The sequence below is a fragment of the Bos indicus x Bos taurus genome, chromosome 21, assembly GCF_003369695.1.
Source record: "Bos indicus x Bos taurus breed Angus x Brahman F1 hybrid chromosome 21, Bos_hybrid_MaternalHap_v2.0, whole genome shotgun sequence".
Classification (NCBI taxonomy): Eukaryota; Metazoa; Chordata; class Mammalia; order Artiodactyla; family Bovidae; genus Bos; species Bos indicus x Bos taurus.
Window position 1 is genome coordinate 67088799 of NC_040096.1, and position 19746 is coordinate 67108544.

The following is a 19746-nucleotide window of genomic DNA, read 5'->3' on the forward strand; positions in this document are numbered from 1 at the left end:
CCACACGGGGCCGTGTGTGCGCTCTCCAGGCGTGACGCTGTGAGTGCCCTCAGAGGCCAGACCCCCGCCACCTCCCTCCCCAGTGGCCCCAAAGTCTGTCCCCGCCTGCATGCAGCACACCCCCCTCCCCAGCCCTGGACCCAACGCGTCTCTGCCGGCAGCCCTCCCTTCTCATCACCCAGCCCACCGCTGGGCCCGGGACAGGCGGCCGCTGGAGTCAGGCTCCGTGTTTGGGAGGACGTCCCTTGGTCTGAGTCTGCCAGGCACCTCTGTCCCCGCAGGGCTGCCCCTGTGCCTGCTGCTCCCGCTGTGGCAGGCTGCCGTGGGCTGGGGGGGACTGCCCCCTGCAATCACACACCCCCATCTCCTTCCCTACTTCCAGCCTGCCGGGGTCACCTTGGTCAGCGTCCACTGCAGCCCCGACGACCAGATGCTGTGGGCCTTGGACAGCAGGTGGAACGTGCACGTCCGAGCTGGGATCACCGAGGAGATGCCAGTGGGGACTGACTGGGAGCATGTGCCAGGTAGCGGTGCCGGGCAGGCAGCGGCCACACGGGGCTCGTCAGACCGCTGACAGCAGGCGTCTACCCCATCGCCCCAGGGTGGGGACCCCACCAGCAGAGCGCCAGCTCCTGGTCCCTGGGGTTCCTTGTGAGACAGTCATTTCTGGGGGCCTCTGGTCCCAGGCTCACGGCCGTGCCTGCCCTGCCGACAGGGCGTCCTTTCCCGGGGCTCCTGCCCTGTGCCCAGGGGAGAGCAGGCTCTCGGGGAGGGTCGGCCCACTCCTTCTGCACCCCGGGTCTGAGGACAGTCACGTGCTCTGTTTGCCTGCAGGGCTGCAGGCCTGCCAGCTGGCCCTGAGCGCCAGGACCGTGTGGGCCCGGTGCCCCAACGGGGACCTCGCCCGCCGGTACGGCGTCACCGACAAGAACCCTGCCGGGGACTACTGGAAGAAGATCCCTGGGAACGTGACGTGTGTTACAGGCAGGTGCTGGGTACCGGGGCACCGTGGGTGGTGCAGGGGGCCTCTCAGGGGGCTGCTCCCACTAGGCTGGTTCTCCCAAACGAGACCTATCCCAGCATCACGCCTGAGGGGTGCCCAGCACCTGGACTCTGCCAGGGTCTCCCAGGAAGACGGGCCACAGGCCCGCCCACTGGAAGGCCAAGGCGGCTGCGGTGCAGGTTGAGGGGTGCCTGGGGCCACCCCTAAGCAGTGCCTGCAGACGTGGAGCCCCGGCTGGGGAGTAACAGTGTGTGGCCGGCTCTCGTTTCCGCAGTGACCGCGTCAGATGAGCTGTGGGCAGTGGGCCCACCCGGCTACCTCCTCCAGCGGCTGACGAGGACTTTCAGCCACTCGCACGGGGCCCAGGGCAGCCACGCCACCACCCCGCACCCTGAGGACCTGGAGGACGAGTGGGAGGTCATCTGAAGGTGCCCCCGGGAGGGCAGACGCCGGGCCCCGAGTGGGGACACAGTCGGCTTCAGAGTCACTCGCCCCAGACACCTCGCCAGCCCCCGTCAGACACGTCTAGCCAGGTCGGACGGCCCACTTTGCTTTCATCCGTGTTCGTCTGTGTCTCGTCCCAGAAGCCACAGCCTCGGCCGAGGGTCCGAGCCGTCACGACAGCAGCAGGGCCTCTGGACTCCCGCGGAGGCCGCCCCGGGTGGGGCCGGCGGCTGCTGCGGTTGCATGCAATAGTCCTCGCTGCGCCGCTGCCGCCGCCGCCTCAGCACCGGCCGCCCCCAGCCCGGGTCAGCGCTGCCCGCTCCCGCCGGGGCCGCCTCCACCACGGCGCCCTCACCTCCTCTCTGAGACGCGGTCCCGGCACACGTTCCCTGCGGACGCGCCGGATGGGAAGCCAGCTGTGCTGGGACGGGGCTACACGCACGCACATGGCACATGCACGCACGCACGCGCGCGCACACCGCCCCCCTCCACCCCCGACCCCGCCTTGGGGCCAGGCCCGCCCCGGCAGACACACAGCTCAGCCGGAACAATAAAGGCCGGTGGGCGAACGAAACCCGACGGGTGCGCGTGAATCCCAGGCGGCGGAGCGGCCGCGGGGCCTGAGCCCCGCTGTGACGTAGGAACGTCTCAATGACACAGCCCACGCTGCTGGGGCATCGCAGAAACTCGGGCACCCTCAGAGGGTGAACCTCCTAGTGATTGCCTTTTCTGTTGTATTACAAACCTACCTGAGATACCTCATCTGAAATCCGATCTTACAAGTTTGAAATGTATTTTCTGGACCCAGTGGAAGGCCTCTCGCCCCTTCACGTGGTCTGTCCTGAGCCCGCGCTGTTCTCCGCTGCGTGTCCTCCCGGGCAGGGCAGCCTCCGTCAGCGGGCATCCACCTCGGGAGGCTAGATGCCCTCACAGGGCCACAGCTGGTGCCTGTGTGGTCCACGGCTGCGTGTGGCTACGTCAGACTTCAGTCCGTGGCCTCGCCCCGCGGGGCCCCCTCGCGTCCCCCAGCTCTGAGAGGCGGCCCCCGCCGCCCGGCGGGAGTCCTGCCGAGCTGCTTTTTTTAGCCTGCCCTTGGCGTGGGGCCCTGTCACTCGAAGCCTATTTTCTACTAGGCAAGTGTGTCCAAGAGCCCCTGGGCCACAGGTGAAAAGCGGTAAGATGCGCTCTGTGACGGGACCCAGCCAGCCAGGAGGACGAGAAGCCACAGTGCCCGCCTGCACCTCACCCCTCACCCCGACAGAGCGCTTCACGCGTGCCAACAGCGGAGGCCCCTGTCCCGCGCCCGCTGTGCCTTGTCCGGCTCCTCTCCCCGCTTGGCAGAGCTCTGCTGAACCCGCGGGACTTCAGTGGATACTTTGCAGTGACTTGTAGCTTCAGTGCTTTGTACAAGTTTCCTTTCTGGTTTCTCAGTTGTGCTTTGAGACAGTGCAATAAACTCGACCTCTCCCCCACCCACCCAGTCCAGTCTGACGTCTGAAGGGGAAAAGCTGCCCTGACTGGCAGTCGTGCAGGCTGCTCCCACCCATGCCACTGGGACTCTGCTGCTGGTGTTCCTGGCCCAGCCCCCCCGCCAGGAGGGTGTGCCCGGGGGGTGGTCCTGGGGGAATGTCACTCCAGAGGTGCCCCTGGGAGCAAGACCACGGGCCTAGTCTCCACCCACGACCCAAAACCAGATACCAGAAGTGCCCGGGTGGAAACCAACATGTGGAGAAAGATCGTGTTCACAACACAGCAGGCCAGCCAGCCGCGTGCCAGCAAACAACCCGAATGAGACACGTCAGATTCGGTCAAGACCTGGCCAGGCTTTATGGAAGACTTCTGTGAAAGCTTGACCGGGAAGGCGTGGCTGATGTTGCCGAGGGAAAGCCACAGACACCATGCAAAGACATCAGTCCTCTCCAAGGCATTTACGGCTTTCTCTCCATTTGTCAAACTCTCCACTGGGGTTCTTTCTGTTGGGGGAGTTAGGGACGACTCCATAAAATAACGTTTGTGCCCACAGATGTGCTCCGAGGGTCTCCCAGCTCACTGGGGCTCCAGTGAGACCCAGCGAGGGGAAGTAAGTTGCTCAAGGCGGCAGAGCACGCTGGGACTGGACCCAGCTCCAGGGGCTCCAGGCCTGTGCTGGGAAGAAACAGGTGGGCAGTGCTGAGTGATGACGGGCCAAATGAAGCAGGCCGTGGGTGGGAGGGCAGTGACATCAGCGGCCCAGCAAGGACCATGGGGAGCTAGCCAAGTGGAGGGGGAGGCGACTGCGAGCTGGCGTGGCCCTCAGCCACACCGCTCCGGTGAAGCAGATACCAAGTGGACGAGAGAACCTTAAAACTAGGGGGCAAAGGACAGTAACTGACTTCTGGATGGCAAGAGCTTTCTAAACCCCAAAGTGGTGGGAAAAGTCAGAGGCAAATAGTATATTATTTCCTCAATTGATTTCCTCAAATTATAACGATCTTATACATAAAACAAAACATAAAAGGGGAAACAATTGCAGCAAGTCAGAGGAACAGCTGAGACGCACCTGTGGACAGAGGCGAAAGGGCACTGCCTTAAGAGCCCCCAGGGTGCACGTGGAGCTGGCAGCAGCCTTACAGCCTCACAGCCTGAAAGCCCTACTTCTAGAAACCTGTCCTCAAGAACAAACCCAAGTCAGGTGTACAGCGGGGGCATCCATAGTAAGTGTGAAACACTAAAAACAGCTGACCAACAGCAGCTGACATGTGGGGACATTCCTCTCGTGAAACAGTATGCAGCTGTTAAAACCGTGTGCCCGGGAGGAAATCTGTGCCAAGCAGTCTCTCGGGCAGTTTGACTGTATCATCGCTAAATCTCTTGGGCGTGGTAAGGAGAACGTGGTTTTGTAGGACTTCGTACACAGAGAGGAAGATAACACGTGTTTGCGTTGCTCTCTCCTAACTTCTGGTGGGTTTGAAACCTTTCATAGTAATTCCAAGGGACACAGAGGGGCAGACACAACACGCAGCTGTCGCCTGTAGCGTGTACCTTTTTGTATCTTTTGAATTTGAGCCATGTAAATGTATTATTTATTCCAAAAATAAATAAAATTTACATTTTAAAGACTCAGTCCTCTCTAACATCAACTCCTTGTCATACCAACACTAGTGGAATTAAATAATCACAAAATAAACACCAGAGGCTGTTTTACACAATGTTTTACAACATATGGAAATGCTTATTCTACAGTAAGTTTTTAAATACTCAATTTGATCTGATGGCAAATCTGTACGTAAGAAATAAGCATAGAAAAAAATTTTAGCATATGTATATGAGTGCATAGAAAAAGCCAGAATACACCAAAATGCGCGCAGCGGTCGCCTGGGTGGTGGGGGGCCCGCAGGCAGGTGGCCCCTTTACTTGGGAGCTGCGCAGGCAGGGCTCTGATCCATCCTGCCCTGAGTTTCCCGGCACAGTCTGACTGTTCTGCCATGAGCCTGCATCTATAAGCAGAAATTCTTTTTAAAAAATCACTGAAGATACAGGAATCCCCTGGCAGTCCAGTGGTTAGGGGTGCAGGACTCCAAGCTTCCACTGCCAGGGTACAGGTTCCATCCCTGGGGGGAAACTAAGATACTCACAAGCCACTGCCAAAAAAGAACACTGAAGATAGAAATCTCTTCACCTCTGACTTGACTGGGATGGTTACACATGTACTGACGGGGGGCTAACTCCTCAAACCACACAACTGAAGTCTGCATTTATTACATGTCAGTCATGCCTCAATTTTAAAACGGAGTGGGACAAAACCGGTCCCCTCATCCACTCGGTCTCCTGGAGCAGAAGCTGGTTCTCCACCGCCTTCCCTAAGCACGCCTCCACATTTGCCTTTCAGGAGGCATCCTTGTTCTGCACAGGACTGGGGAAAACTGCTCTCAGTACAATATTTGAAGGTTGAAATCGGGAGGAAAGGAAATCAGTGGGGAAATCGAGGTAGTGATGGGAGAAGTCAGCACACGAGGAGGTGAAGTAAGGCCCCGGCGCGGGGTTGTGTCACCACCCCCAAAGGGCGCGGTTCAGGGCCGTGTGTCCCTTCCAGGCTCCAGGAACAAGTCATAGCACCTCCCCGACAGGCATCTGGGGTGCCCAGATTCTGGCCCCAGAGTTCTCCTGTTTGGGAGTTCACCAGGCCCAGGGGTGGGCATGCTGGAGGCAATCTGGCCGATGCCAGGTTTCCTTAGACAAGGTCCGTGGAATGAAGGAAGTGAACAGAAGAATTCTGCCCGAGTCGTGGGCCTTGCTCCAGGCAGAGCTGTTGCCTGTGAGAAGCCGCCAAGGCCACCCGCCAACAGCCGAGAGCCGCATCTCCCGGCTGCCTCTGGCCCCCTCCAGGCCGTCAGGTTCATCGCCAGGGCGGCGGTGGTGATGGGGCTGGGGAGGGGCCCCTGCGGGAGCTGGAGGGCCCCAGGTAGTGATAAGACAAGCACCAAGGCCCAGCCACCCTCGTGCAGGCCAGCAGCAGCAGCCAGATAACCCCGAGGTCTCCACCCTGCGCTGGGCTCCAGGTTCTCTGTACTCACACCAGGGCGCCCTGAGCCAGGCGCCCCAGGCTCCGCGGGAGCTGCGCCAGGAATCAGGCCCCGCTCTGCTTCCGCAGGGTGTCCTCGGCCTTCCCACAGATCCCTGTCCCGCCCAGCCACGGCGAGGACACCCCCACTGCCCTTCACCCCCCAAGCTACGAAGCTGGGCTCTGGCTACACCCCCCCACCCCGGCTCTGGTGCCCGCAACTCCTGCCCAGATCCTGCCCTGCACACAAGGAGCCTCCCAAGGGTCACCTCCTGCTCACTGGACAATGGATTCTGTGGGGTCCCCACCAGGGAGCCCCCCCAACCCTGTATCACCCCATCCTCAGCCCAGGGAGCTCAAAGGAGTTTGTCACCAACGGGTCAGCTGTAGGTTTAGCAGGGAAGCGAGTGAGGGCCTAGCCCTGGGCCTCGGGCCAGGAGGGCTCAGCCCAGAGTGGCCAGAGCTGGGAGCAGGGAGACGCGAGGGGAAGTCTGCACGCCCTGCAGGTGCCCGGGCTCTCTCCAGGCGGAAGCTCCAGGGCACAAGTGCGCCCCGAGTCCCCAGAACCTCCTGAGCCCAGCCCCCAGGAGCCACGGCACGTGGTCTGCATTCGCCATCTCCTCCAAGGAGCGTGCCTCCCCAGCAACACATTCCCAGTCTTCATACCCCAGGGCTCCTGATGCCCCACATTTTAAGGTAGAAGAGCTGTTAGTATCCACTGCCCGCCAAGTGTCAAGGTTCAGAAAGTCTGTTTAACTGGGCCAGGACACAGGAGGCACCCTCACCCCCACCAAGAATCTAGGGTCAGCACTGGGCAGAACTGACCCCCACTGTCCCTTACCCCACAGGGCTGTGCTCCTGCCCACCCTACACTTCCCAGGAACATCCTTTTAGGTAGGGAGCTTGGAAATGCTCCAAAACCCCTCTGAGGGCAGTTGGGGACACTGAGGCCCAAGGCAGGGATGTGCCCAAAGTCACCCTGAGAAGATATGGCAGATACAGACCAGAACCAGGGCGCTCCCACCCCTCCCCTCCCACAGCCATCACCCTGGCACTGCCACCACCTCCCAAGCCTCTTCCACCCCCAGCCAGACTCCCCTCAGGGACGCCAGGGGCAAGGAGGGCAGTGGGCGCCCCTGGCCAAGCAGTCAGGGTTCATCGGGCAGCTCCTGAGCCCTCAACTCCTGGCAGCACACCGTGGCTCTCCAGCCCAGCCGGCACGGGTTGAATTTCACCGCCCTGCAGAACTCCCAGGCACAACAACCTGGCCATCATCCCTGATTCCAACGTTTCTCCGGGCGTGGATGCCGCTTTCCCTTGGTCCTTAAGGGTTATTGTAACATCTGTCAACAAGCCTCCATCTTCAAACCCTTCCTGCAGAAACCAGCTCTACCGGCTGAGGCAGGAGAGCTTGCCCACAGGGTGTTGCCAGCACCCACAGGTGCCATCGAACACCGGGGCCTGGGTCTTGGGAGCCCATGCCCAGGGTGAGCAGGCAGGCCTGCAGGAAGGCACATCTAACACCAGGTGAGGGGAGGCTGAAGCTGGGGGCCCGAGGCAGCTGCATCCATGAAAAGAGAGGTGAGAAGCAGGCCTCGACACCAACTGCCAGAGGAGAAAAAAGCAGACAAGAGGACGAGTCCAGGCCTCAGCCTGTGTGGGTGGGAAGAGCTCCACGATACCCAAGGAGGGGCAGTGGCCAGGGCAGGCTGGGGAGAAACAGGAGGCGCAGCCTGGGTCCTGCCCCCAACACCCGGCGCGCGGGCCCTCCTCCGTCCTCAGCTCTCAAGACCCGAGCCCCAGCCCAAGCCCACAAGACAGCTGGCAAGGCCTCTCTTGCTGACGGGATAGAGGCCCTCCAGCCAGTGACCACACGGCGGTTCCCTCGGCCTCCAGGCCTTTGCACAAGCCGGCCCCCAGCACCTGCCCAGCTCCTCCTCCGCTCAGCTGTCTCTCCCTCTGGGACACCTTCCTGGAGGCTCTAAATCAAGGCAGGGCTCCGGTCCTCGAGTCTGAGCAAGTAGCTGAGGACAGGGCCCAGCTCTTGGGAGTCGCCTGACCTCGCAGCCCCGATCCACGCACGCAGGGAGGTGGGAAGCTGAGCCCGACCCCATCTGGAAGCCCCGCAGCTCACGGCTCGCCTGCCCATCCTGGCCTGGCCCCCCGAAGCACGCCGACAGACGAAAACAGAGGTTCTGCCGTCCAGAAACAATATATGTAAAGTGCCAGGTACAACGCTCTTAAAAATTGTATGCTCCAAAAGTCCAGGGCCCGGAGCGCCCCCGCGGTCTAGCCCTTGCCCGTGAGGTCCAGTGGCTGCAGGAAGGGCGGCAGCGGCAGCTCGTCCAGGGCCTCGGGGAAGCGGCCGGGCGAGATGGCGGTGACCAGCACCTGCATGGCGCGCGCGAAGAGCGAGGGCGGCGCGAGGCCCGCCAGCCACTGGAACTTCTCCTCGCCCAGCAGCCGCCGCCAGCGCGGCCGGTCACCCAGCAGCTCACGGCGGGCCGGGCCGGCGGCATCCGCGGGTGTGTACAGCGCCAGCAGGTCGAGCAGCAGCAGGCGGCGCTGGCGCGGTTCCCCAGGCAGCGGCGCAGGCGCCCCGGAGGCCGCAGGGGCGGCGGCCCCGGCGTCACGGCCCAGCTGGCGCAGCAGCAGCTCAAGCGGCGTTAGGCCGCCGCCGTCGCGCAAGCCTGGCGAGGCGCCGTGGCCAAGCAGCAGGAAGAGGCACTCGGGGCGCACCAGCTCGCAGGCCACGTGCAGCGCCGTGCCACCACCCTCCACGCGGCTGCAGCCGCGCCGGTCGAGCAGGCGCGCGCGCTCCTCGGCTGGGAAGTCGCGCACGGTGCGCAGGATGCGGCGCAAGATGCCCACGCGGTTGTAGCGCACGGCCAGCGCCACGTGCGGCCCCGGCGCCGCGCAGCAGCGGAAGCCAGCGCTGGGAGGCGCAAGGGCGCGCCGCGGGAAGGTGGCCAGCAGGTAGTGCGCGTACCCCTGGTGGTCGTGCACCAGCGCGTAGAGCAGCGCCTCGGACGGCGAGTAGGCGGCGGCGCGGCCGCGCTCGTCCCAGTGGAAGGCCTCGCTGGCGCGCATGTCCTCCAGCAGCCAGACAGGCAGCAGGTCGCGCACGGCCTGGTAGAAGGCGAACGACGACTTGCGGCACTGCTTCTGTGCCCTAGAGCGCGCCGCCCCTGTGCCCTCGGGCCCACCTTCCGCGCCGCCCCCCGGCAGTCGCGCGTCCCACGGCATGCTGGCTGGGTGTCCTCACCTCACGGCATGGGCCCTCGGGGGCCGACCACCTGCAAGCAGAGGAGAGTCCAGTGAGGGTCGAGGATCCAGGCGGGAGACGGGGTCTCCCGTCGAAGCCCCCCACGCCGCCCCACCTGGCTGGGCCTGTCTCGTACCTGCCCCCACCCCCAGACTCCGACGGGCTGTCCCAGTCACTCCTCAACAGCTCGCTTCTCTTCCAGGCCCTGAACCGCTTCCCACATCCCAGATCTAGCGGCAGCAGGTGGCCCGCCCTGAGATTCGTCTCCTTCTCTGGTACCTCGGCCAAGGACCCCCTTCCCCTCCCTCTGCCCTCATAACCCGCCACCTACCGTCGCCAAGACCACACTGAAACCTCACATCCCCTCCAGGCCAGGGACCCGCCGGAAGAGTTCCTGCTCCCACCTGCGGCAGCTGCATCCAACCCCAATCAAGGAAAAAGCCAGGCCGTGGTGGGGGGCCGAAGAGCTGCATCTCACATTTCAAGCTGAACCAAACCCTTTCTATAGTCCAAACTCCCTCTCCCCAACTCCATCTAACCTTGACCCTGTCATCTGACCCCTGCCTGCAGCTAGGAGACCCTGCCCAGGGGCAGAGCTCCAGACTCAGACCTACCTGGTTCAGTTCAGTTCAGTCGCTCAGTCGTGTCCGACTCTTTGCGACCCCATGAATCACAGCACGCCAGGCCTCCCCGTCCATCACCAACTCCCGGAGTTCTAACTAACCTACCTGGTTAGTGCACCGCAATGACCAAGTTCCGTGCAGGTGGGTATATCACTGTCCTCTGAGCCTCAGTTTCCTCATCTGTAAGAAAGAGGGAAGGCAGGCTGGGAGCCACAGCAGGGAGCGGGCCTCCAGCCTTCCACCCAAACACGGTGTTTCCGCGCTGTCCCCGCCCCCAGCTCCCGCGAGGAGGCAGGGGGATGAAATCAACCCAGAGACCCGTGTGTACACTCTTCAGGGCCTGCAGACCCCGCCCCAGGTCTGCTGGCTCCCTTGGTCTTCCCGGAGGCTGGACAAAGCAGGGCTTGCCATCCCACTTTCCAGCAAGGGACAAACTTGTCCAAGGTCAGCCGGCAAGTCACGGCAGAGCCAGGCCTGGACTCAAGATCTCCTACCTCGTACTTCGGGCTCATTCCAGAAGTGGGGGGACCCGCCAACCCACCGGGAACCCAGCTTGAGCCCTAACCTTGTCCCCAGAGCCCCCTGCACCAACCTGAGCCCTGCCTTCCAGCCCCTGGCCCCAGCTCTCCACCGCATTTTGTCAAGGGTAAGCCCTTGGGTCACAAGGGCCCTGGGTCAGCGGGTAGGCTGAGTCCACACACACCGGGTAACTAAGTTACAGACACGGGCACGGGGCAGGGGGCGGTGGGGGAGCTGGAACCACAGAGCCCTTTAAGGGGGCACCGTGACTGAAACGCGGCGCCCCACGCCGGGGCCTCCGCGCCCCGGGTGTACCCTGTGTGGACACTGGGCGCCGGGCGGGTTACGTAAAGTTGGGCCGGCCTCACGTCACTGGGCAGCGAGTCACGGTCGCGGCTCAGTGAATGGGGGGTGGGGGCTGGGCCACCGAGGGCAAGGCCGCGCGCCCAGGGCCGCCCGCCAGCTCCGCCCCGGCCCCCACCGGCCGCACGGCGGGACCCCGGGTCGCGGGGGGGCGAGGCCAGAGTATCTGCGGGCCGGTGGCCGCCGCAGCGAGGGCTGCACCTGCGTGCGCGTGTGTCCAGGGAGGATGGGGGGGGGGGGGCGACGGCCAGGGGGTCGCGCCCGGGACGGGAGCCGCACGCCGAGCGGGCCGAGGAAGGGGGACTCACCTTGGGGGCTGGAGGGGCCGCGAGCCTGGCGTCCCCGCCGCCGCTGCGGGCGGGAGCGCGCGCTGTCTCCCCGCGGGTCGGTGCGCAGGCGAAGCTCCCAGGACGGACTGACGGACGAGAGGCTGCCGCCGCCGCCCGCGCCCGCCTCAGCCGCGCTCTGAGCCGCCGCTGCCGAATCGCTGGGCGGCGGTGCCGGCGCCGGCGGCGGGCGGGCGGGCGGGCGGCGGGCGGCGCAGTGCGGCCCCGGCCGGGCAGGACCGCTGGGCCGCCCGCCGCCGCCATTGGTCCGCGCCGCCGGCCTCCGCCGCCGCCTATTGGCCACCGCGCTGCACCATTGTTACGTCACCGGCCGGCGGGCGGGGCGCCCGGGGGGACCCGCGGAAAAGTTGGGAGAAACTTGCGGGCGCACGGGGGGCGGGGCCGCGATGGGAGCGAGCGGGGCGGGGCTCCCGGAAACCGGAGTAGCCGGCGGAGAAGAGCTCCGGGCTCCGGGCGGCGGGCCACCAGCCCCGGGAGGGCCCCTCGGCCTGCGGTACCTCCGCTCAACGAGTCTGCGCTCACACTCAGGAGCCCGGGCTCCGCCGAGCGTGACTGTCCTCGGCACCCCAAGAGACGTCTTCCACGTCCCCTTTGCACTGACCCTCTGTGACCTTGGGGATGACCCCCGGGACCGCACGTGGAGGGGGCAGGGGGAAGGGGTTGTGACCTCTTAAGAGCCCCCGGCCGCGTTCTGCCCAAGAAGGTCCGGGCATCTGGAGCCCCTGCTCCAGGCTGACTTTCCCAGGGAATAGATGGTGAACCGGATGCAGACAATCACTTACCTGTGCCTAGTTGCACCAATCTCTGTGCTAAACACACTTGATTTCATTTCCACAGCCAGTGGCGGTGGGAATTATGACCCCTGATTCACCAACCATGAAATCGGGTCTCACAGGGAGATGACCTTCATACATTGTTGTTGTCCAGTCACTCAGTCTTGTCCGACTCTTTGTGACCCTGTGGACTGCCACACTCTGGGCTTCCCTGTCCTTCACCTTCTCCCGGAACTTGTTCAAACTCAAGTCTATCAAGTCGGTGATGCCATCCAACCATCTCATCCTCTGTTGTCCCCTTCTCCTGCCTTCAATCTTTCCCAGCGTCAGGGTCTTTTCTAATGAGTCAGCTCTTCTCATCAGGTGGCCAAAGTATTGGAGCTTCAGCTTCAGCATCGGTCCTTCAAGTGAGGAACACACAAAAGGGAAGCTGGACACTTGTGTTTCTTTTCTTCAGACATTTATGATTGAAGGGGTCCTGGCCTTCTGGGCTTTCTACAAGTAGCACACACATGCCCAAGATGCCACCAGATCCTGCTACCCAAACTGCTGCCTGCCTTAGTGCAACATGGCCCTGCAGGCCTTACCATACCTTGAGGCAGGTGGGGCAGGGATCCATTATCAGCACCATAGTGCGTGCCTGCTCAGTCGTGTCCGACTCTCTGCTGCCCCGTGGACTGTAGCCTGCCAGGCTCTTTTCTGTCCATTGAATTTTCCAGGCAAGAACACTGCAGTGGGGTGCCATTTCCTACTCGAAGGGATCTTCCCAACCCAGGGATGGAACCCATGTCTTTTGCACCTCCTGCATTGACAGGCGGATTATTTACCACTGGCGCCACCTGGGCAGCCATGATCAGCACCAGATGTACAGAGATGGTCATGGACCAAGGCTGGGGGTCCAGGCTCCACCTCTGCCCCACTTCACCTTTCATTGTGTCCTCCCCTCTTTAGGCCTCAGTCTCCTACATCTTCTCTCAGCTGTCCCGTTGCTGATGTTTCTGATGGGGGACAAGGCAAATAGAAATTCTGGGGTTGACATTTGGCCTTTCATAGCCCCCAGGCCCTGGGAGACAACCTAGGGAGGTGGTGTCCCAAGTGAACTCGCTGTGGTTCAAGACGCTAACCACATGGCTCCCATGTGCCGAGGCTGCTCCTCAAGGGCTGGAGGTGAGACCTCACACCGTCTGCACGGCCGCCAGTGGACTGAGGGTGAAGGGGCCTCAGCTGTAGGTGCCTGCTCTGCAGCTGGCCTCTGGGCAACTGTCTCTCCACCCCCAGCCCTCTTGGCCCTCTGCTTCAACTTGCCCTCCCCACTGCTTGCTGCTGGCTTTCCCGAAGGGAAAGAGCCTTTTTGAAGGCCTCTCTCAACATAAAACCTGGCCCTGTTGCCCCACTACTTAAAGCTGCCCTCAGAAATGAGTTTAGCCAGAAAGACCAGGTGAGGCAGAGGAAGGGTGATCCTGGTCAGGACACAACCGCGGCAAAGGTCTGGGCCGTGACCCAGGGCGGCTGCAGAGGGCAGCGGGAGGGGAGCACAGGCCTTGAAGGCCGGCACAAGGAGCTGGGGTTTGTCCTGAGGACCTGGAGGCGGAGGGGGGTGGATTATTTCAGGCATAAATAATAGTATTGATAGCTTTTCCATGCCTGGGAACCCATGAGCCAGGTTGGGAACGAGCCTGTGGGGACGTCTGGCGGCCGGTGTGCCCGTCTGGCGGCCCAGCCTGGCACTGGCGCCCCCCACAGTGGTGGTGGACCTTGGAACCCTCTCATCGGCTCCGTCAGCTCCCAGCCTCGACAAGCTGTCTTTCTCTCCCAGGTCATTTTCAGACTCACCCTCTGGGGTACATGTTACTCTGGGTCCCACACCATCCCTGCGGAGGAACCTTCTGCTGGCGAGAGCTGCCCGTGCCCAGCACGGGTGTGGAGCCCTGGTGCTACTGTGAACACCCTCCCCGCGCCTCCGTGGGGCTGTGATGGCTTCGAGCCGTCCAGGGTGGCCCTGGGGGCAGGTGCCCCCTCACCCAGAGAAGCAGTGTCCTGCTCTCTGGGGCTGTGGATGGGGCTGTGAACAGAGTTTCCCCGGGAGGGCAGATGGGCTCGGTGGGGAGTGAAGGAGCTGGGGGTGGAGAGTGGGCACAAGCCGGGGCATAGGGCTCAATTTTCACAGACTAAGGGGGGATCTGAGGGTGGGCAGATGGCCTTCTAAATATGGCTTTGACCTTTGATCCTGTCATGCTCCCACTTGGACCTGACCCGAGACACACTCCCCTCTCTGCTGGGAGAGCTTGTCTCACCCATGGGCAGGTGTCCGCGTGCGCCCAGGTCCAGAGGGACCCAAGGGTCAGTGCGAGGACTGGGGGAGCAAGGGCTCTGAGCAGGGGCCCTGCAGGGGCTAGGAGGCTTTTCTCAGGCCCCTCTGGCTGCAGGGAGCCAACCCCAGGGGCAGAGGGTGGAAGCCCCAGTAGCCGACCAGCCTGAGAAGGGGTGGCTGGGGTGAGCGGCAGGGAGCTCACAGGGGAGAAGCAGAAACGATGAATTCTGTGTGCGCTTGGGTCAGCTGGGTAGGTTCCAAGAGGGAGAGTGCAGTCCAGAATGCCTCCCAGTCAGGCTGAGCACGTGGAAGGGTGGGGAGGAGCAGGGCGCCCCCAAAGATGCCTGTCAGCCACTCTGGGGGTGTCTATGGCAACAGGAAGTGGAGGGAGAAGCCCTGGCCGGTGACAGAGAAAAGGTACTGGAAGCCTGACACGGGAGGGAAGTTTGGGAGGCCAGGCTTGACATCTAGCGCACAGGGTAGGGAGAGGAGGCAGGCGGAGCCAGGAGCTGGGAGAGGCCATCGGGGGTTGGAGGGCACAGGCGCCCTATGGAGGAGGGAGCAGCCACCTGGGGCAAGTGCCACCAGAGGGTCGGGAGGATTTGGCTACACGGAGGTCATGGTGCCCTCTCCAGAAGGTCATGGGCGGCGGAGAAGCCTGTGGAGAGGGGAGTGGGGGAAGGGCTGGGAAAGATGTGTAGGAGCAGAGGAAAAGGGGCAGCAGGTGAGCAGGGCTAAAGAATGCAAGAGATGGGGGTTCCCTGGGCGGTCCAGTGGTTTGGACTCGGCTTTTTCACTCAGTGGGCCAAGTTCCCATCCCTAGTAGGGGAACCAGGATCCCGCAAGTCTCAGGGTTGGGCCAAAAAAGAATGAAAGCGTGAACCCTGAATACATAAGTGCTGCACATGCAGACGTGTGCACTAGGTCATGGCTGGCTGCGCTGTGTACACACGTGTGTGCACGTGTCCGTGTGCAGTGTGCTGCATGTGAGCAAGACACTGATGGGCTAAAACACTGATGCAGGAAAGACCTGTGGAGCCAGGACCTTCCGGCCCTCAGGGACGGCCACCAGGCGCGGAAAGGAGCCCCCAGCCTCCAGCATGGACCCTTCTTCCTGGGCAGCATAGGGTTGGGCATGGTGCCAATGAGAGCAGGGGGACAGGTGAGTCAGAGGTCTGCTGTGATGACTTCTGTGTCCAAGGTCATCTGCTGAGAATGACAAGGGGTGCAGGGTGGGACCTGAGAGGAGTTCACTGACCTCACGGAGACCCTCCCTGACCTGAGTCCCAGCTGTTGCCAGCAAGCCTGGCCCGTGGAGTCAGAGCAGAGGGCACGTGGCAGGTGGCCTGGGCCTGGGAGCGCAGTTCAGGGCGCACACTGCACAGGGAGTCGGGGGCAGAGAGCTTCCTGGGGGAGGCTGGTGCCAAATGAGCTGGGCACTAGTCACTGCTCACCAGCTGTGTGTAACTGCACCTGTCCAAGCGCCAGTCACTTCCCTGTGAAATGAGTCAGCTAGAGTTTTGTATTTCAAAAGGAAGGTGTTCCAAGGGGCAGGCTTGGCCATGGCCAGTATGGGAAGTGGCCAGGATCAGGTAAGAGGCTGGGAACATCCCTCTCACCCCCACCTCACCTGGGCCCTGCACTTCCACCACTGGGCTGGACCGGGTCAAAGCCCTCCTGGCCTCCAACGGTCTGTATTCAGAATGAATAAGGAGCTCCTGCAGCCAATTAGAAGGACTAACCCAGGACCATGGGGGAGGGGTATGAATAGGCAATTCACAGGTTGGCCAGTAAACGCCTGATACTCAGCTCTAACAATTCTCCTAATGGCAAAACCCAATAATGGAAAACCCAAGGAGACGGATAACAGCCTGCACCGACAAGGTCAGGAGTCAGGCCCTCACTCTCACACGGGGGCGGGCAGGCCCCTGGGTAGGCCCACCGGAGGGGAAAACACGCGTGCTGTTGGGTCCAGTGGTACCTTTTGTGGGTATCTTATTCCGGATAAATACTGGCCCAAGTGCCAGGTTCCATGTACGATGCTCACTGCTATGGTGTTTGTTCACTTGCTTAATTCTTTACAGTTTTAGGAGAGAATTCAAGTTTATTTTATAGGCAGACCTCAGAGATACTGCAAGCTCTGTTCCGGATACCATGATAAAGCAAGTATCGCAATAAAAGGAAACACAAAAATATTTTGGCTTCCCCAAGCATGTGAACATTACATTCACACTACACCAAAGTTTACTAAGTGTGCAATAGTAATATGTCTCGTGTCTGACTCTGCGACCCCCATGGACTGTGGCATGCCAAGCTTCCCTGTCCATCACCAACTCCCGGAGCTTGCTCAAACTCATGTCCATCGAGTCAGTGATGCCATTCAGCCATCTCATTCTCTGTCATCCCCTTCTCCTCCCTCCTTCAGTCTTTCCCAGCATCGGGGCCTTTTCCAATGAGTCAGCTCTTCGCATCAGGTAGCCAAAGTATTGGAGTTTCAGCTTCAGCATCAGTCCTTCAAATGAATATTCAGGACTGATTTCCTTTAGGATTGACTGGTTGGATCTCCTTGCAGTCCAAGGGACTCTCAAGAGTCTTCTCCAACACCACAGTTCAAAAGTCTCAGTTCTTTGGTGCTCAGCTTTCTTTGTAGTCCAACTCTCACATCCATACATGAGCATTGGAAAAACCATAGCTTTGACTAGATGGACCTTTGTCTGTAAAAGAATGTCTCTGCTTTTCAATATGCTATCTAGGTTGGTCATAGGTTTACTTCCAAGGAGCAAGCATCCTTAATTTCATGGCTGCAATCACCATCTGCAGTGATTTTGGAGCCCCAAAAAATAAAGTCTGACGCTGTTTCCACTGTTTCCCCATCTATTTCCCATGAAGTGATGGAACCAGATGCCATGATCTTTGTTTTCTGAACATTGAGCTTTAAGCCAGCTTTTTCACTCTCCTCTTTCACTTTCATCAAGAGGCTATTTAGTTCCTCTTTGCTTTTTGCCATAAGGGTGGTGTCATCTGCAAATCTGAGGTTATTGATATTTCTCCGGCTTGTGCTTCAGCCAGCCTGGCATTTCTCATGATGTACTCTGCATAAAAGTTAAGTAAGCAGAGTGACAATGTACAGCCTTGACCAAGTAAGTACTCCTTTCCTGATTTGGAACCAGTCCATTGTTCCATGTCTGGTTGGACCTACTGCTTCTTGACCTGCATACAGATTTCTCAGGAGGCAAATAAGGTGGTGTGGTATCCCCATCTCTTTAAAAAAAGCAAGGTACATACCTTAATTAAAAACTACTTTATTGTGGGGCTTCCCTGGTCTAGTGGCTGAGACCCCGTGCTCCCAAAGTAGGGGGCTGGGTTCGATCCCTGGTGGGAGAACTAGATCCTGCATGCTGCAACCAAGAGTTTGCTTGGCGCAGCTGAGGATCCCTTGTGCTGCAATTAAGACCTGATACCATCAAACAAATAAATCAACTCATTAAAAAAATACTTCATTGATAAAAATGCCAAGTATTATCTTGGCTTCAGTGAGATGTAGTGGGAACATAACTGATGACAGAAATCAGAAAAATATGAATGAGAAAGTTGGAAATATTGTGAGAATTACCAGAATGTGATACAGAGACACGAAGGCAGGAAATGCAGTGGGAAAATGGCGCCAGTAGACTTGCTCTCGGAGGATGGCCACCAGCCTCCCGTCTGAGCAAAGCGTAGCATCTGTGAGGCACTGGGAGTGAAGTGCAGTAAAGTGAGGTCTGCCTTGGGAGACGACGCGGGTCAGCCACCAAATAGACAATCACTGCTGTGGGGTTTTTTCTCTGTATTTTTTTAAATTACGAAAATATGATACTGCTGTGTTTTTAATAATAAAAACTGGAAACGTCCTAGGTGGCCATCCGAAGGGGAGCACAAAATGATCACGATGCCTTTTCCCAGCTGGGAGGCGTGCATCCTCCCCCACCCCCGGGGCCCTGCTGGCTCTCAGAGAGGACCTCGTGCAGGCCTGCAGCCTAGGGCACATCCCCCTCACCCCCACCACGCTGGGAGACACTCTTGATAGCATCTCTGGGTCCGTGGGGGAATCCCTGGAGACAGCCATGCCTGAGGACTCTGGCTCTCTCATTAAGTGAGCCAGCTGAATTTTTATTTTTTAATTTACTATTTAATTACATACATATTTTATCTAATATTTATATTAAAGTATAACTCTCTTATTTAGTATTTTATTTAATATTTAAGTCATCTAGTTTTAGGATTAGGCCAATTGGAGAAAGGGCTTTGTCACTTGAAAAAGCCCTGAGTCAAGGGTATTTGCTCAGGACAGTCCCTGTCATCTCAGCGTAATTGTAATAGTGTCCCTCTTGTATTAAAAAGCAGAGCCATCACTTTGCTGACAAAGGTCCATATAGTCAAAGCTATGGTTTTTCCATTAGTCATGTGTGGATGTGAGAGTTGGACTACAAAGAAAGCTGGGCGCCAAAGAATTGATGCTTTTGAACTGTGGTGTTGGAGAAGACCCTTGAGAGTCTCTTGGACTGCAAGGAGATCCAACCAGTCCCTCCTAAAGGAAATCAGTCCTGAATACTCATTGGAAGGACGGAAGCTGAAGTTCTAATTCTTTGGCCACCTGATGTGAAGAGCCAGCTCATTGGAAAAGACCCTCATGCTGGGAAAGACTGAAGACAGGAGGAGGAGACGACAGAGGATGAGATGGTTGGATGGCATCACCGATCAACGGACATGAGTTTGAGTAAGCTCCGGGAGATGGTGAAGGACAGGGAAGCCTGATGTGCTGCAGTCCATGGGGTCCTAAAGAATCGGACACAACTGAACAACAACACTCTCAACAGGTCCTTGTTTAAATTTTTTTTTTCTCTTCTCAGCTTACAGGATCTAGTTCCCTGATCAGGGATTCAACCTGTCTCCCCTACAGTGGACGGGCAGAGTCCTAACCACTGGACCGCCAGGGAGATTCCTGCCTGGCTCCAGTTCAGGGCGGAAATCTACAGCTGCCCTGTGACTCATGCTCAACCCAAGTATTAATATCAAGCAGCCACAGCCTCCAGTAAAGAACCTGAGTCTCCCCATCTGTCAGTGGGGATCAGAGAGCTGTCCTTGAGAAGTTATGGCATTCTTGCAGGACTCCGCTGTGCTGGGCACAGAGCTGCCCTCAATAACTGAGCTCTTAGGATTAATTTTCAACATTTCAGCATAAAAATGTTAAAAGAAAAAGCACATATATGTTTTGGTTTTTGGTCACACACTGTGGCAAGCGGGATCTTCATTCCCTGACCAGAGATCAAATGTCCCTGGCACTGGGACCACAGAGTCTTAGCCACTGGACCCCCTGGGAAGTCCCTCGTGATGTTTGAAAAATACTGGAAGCCACACAATGATGTGTGGGTTGAAGGGCCTCCTGGAGAGAAAGTCAGGGAGGAGGAGGAAGGGACTCTTGATTCCCTGCACCTTCTCTGTGGTTTGAGTCATTCTCATATTCAAATATTATTTGTGTAATTAAGGCAAGTTTTTAAAGAGGCAGGTCCTGTGGGCGA

At 59.4% G+C, this 19746-nt stretch overlaps 2 protein-coding genes across 6 annotated transcripts in view; one reads left to right on the forward strand and one right to left on the reverse strand.

Annotated features, from left to right (window-relative positions):
• TECPR2 (tectonin beta-propeller repeat containing 2) overlaps positions 1-4543 on the forward strand; it is a 101102-nt gene extending 96559 nt beyond the window's left edge. For all 3 annotated transcript variants that reach the window (XM_027520853.1, XM_027520855.1, XM_027520854.1), the window contains exons 18-20: positions 383-524; positions 835-984; positions 1278-4543. In XM_027520853.1, the coding sequence (XP_027376654.1) occupies positions 383-524; positions 835-984; positions 1278-1429 (444 nt within the window). In that variant the 3' untranslated portion in view covers positions 1430-4543. The remainder of the gene's footprint in view (positions 1-382; positions 525-834; positions 985-1277) is intronic.
• Positions 4487-11272, reverse strand: ANKRD9 (ankyrin repeat domain 9). 3 transcript variants are annotated; one of them, XM_027520868.1, is made up of 4 exons: positions 11066-11272; positions 9981-10055; positions 9253-9283; positions 8181-9116 (listed from the first exon to the last, which is right to left on the reverse strand). In XM_027520868.1, exon 4 carries the CDS (start codon positions 9075-9077, stop codon positions 8277-8279), a length of 801 nt encoding a protein of 266 aa, XP_027376669.1. In that variant the 5' UTR covers positions 9078-9116; positions 9253-9283; positions 9981-10055; positions 11066-11272; the 3' UTR covers positions 8181-8276. The 3 variants fall into 3 exon arrangements, with proteins under 3 accessions (XP_027376667.1, XP_027376668.1, XP_027376669.1); XM_027520866.1 differs by having other exon boundaries at positions 4487-9283; XM_027520867.1 differs by lacking the exon at positions 11066-11272 and adding an exon at positions 10468-10734 and having other exon boundaries at positions 4487-9283.
• Between the last annotated feature and the right edge of the window lie 8474 nt (positions 11273-19746).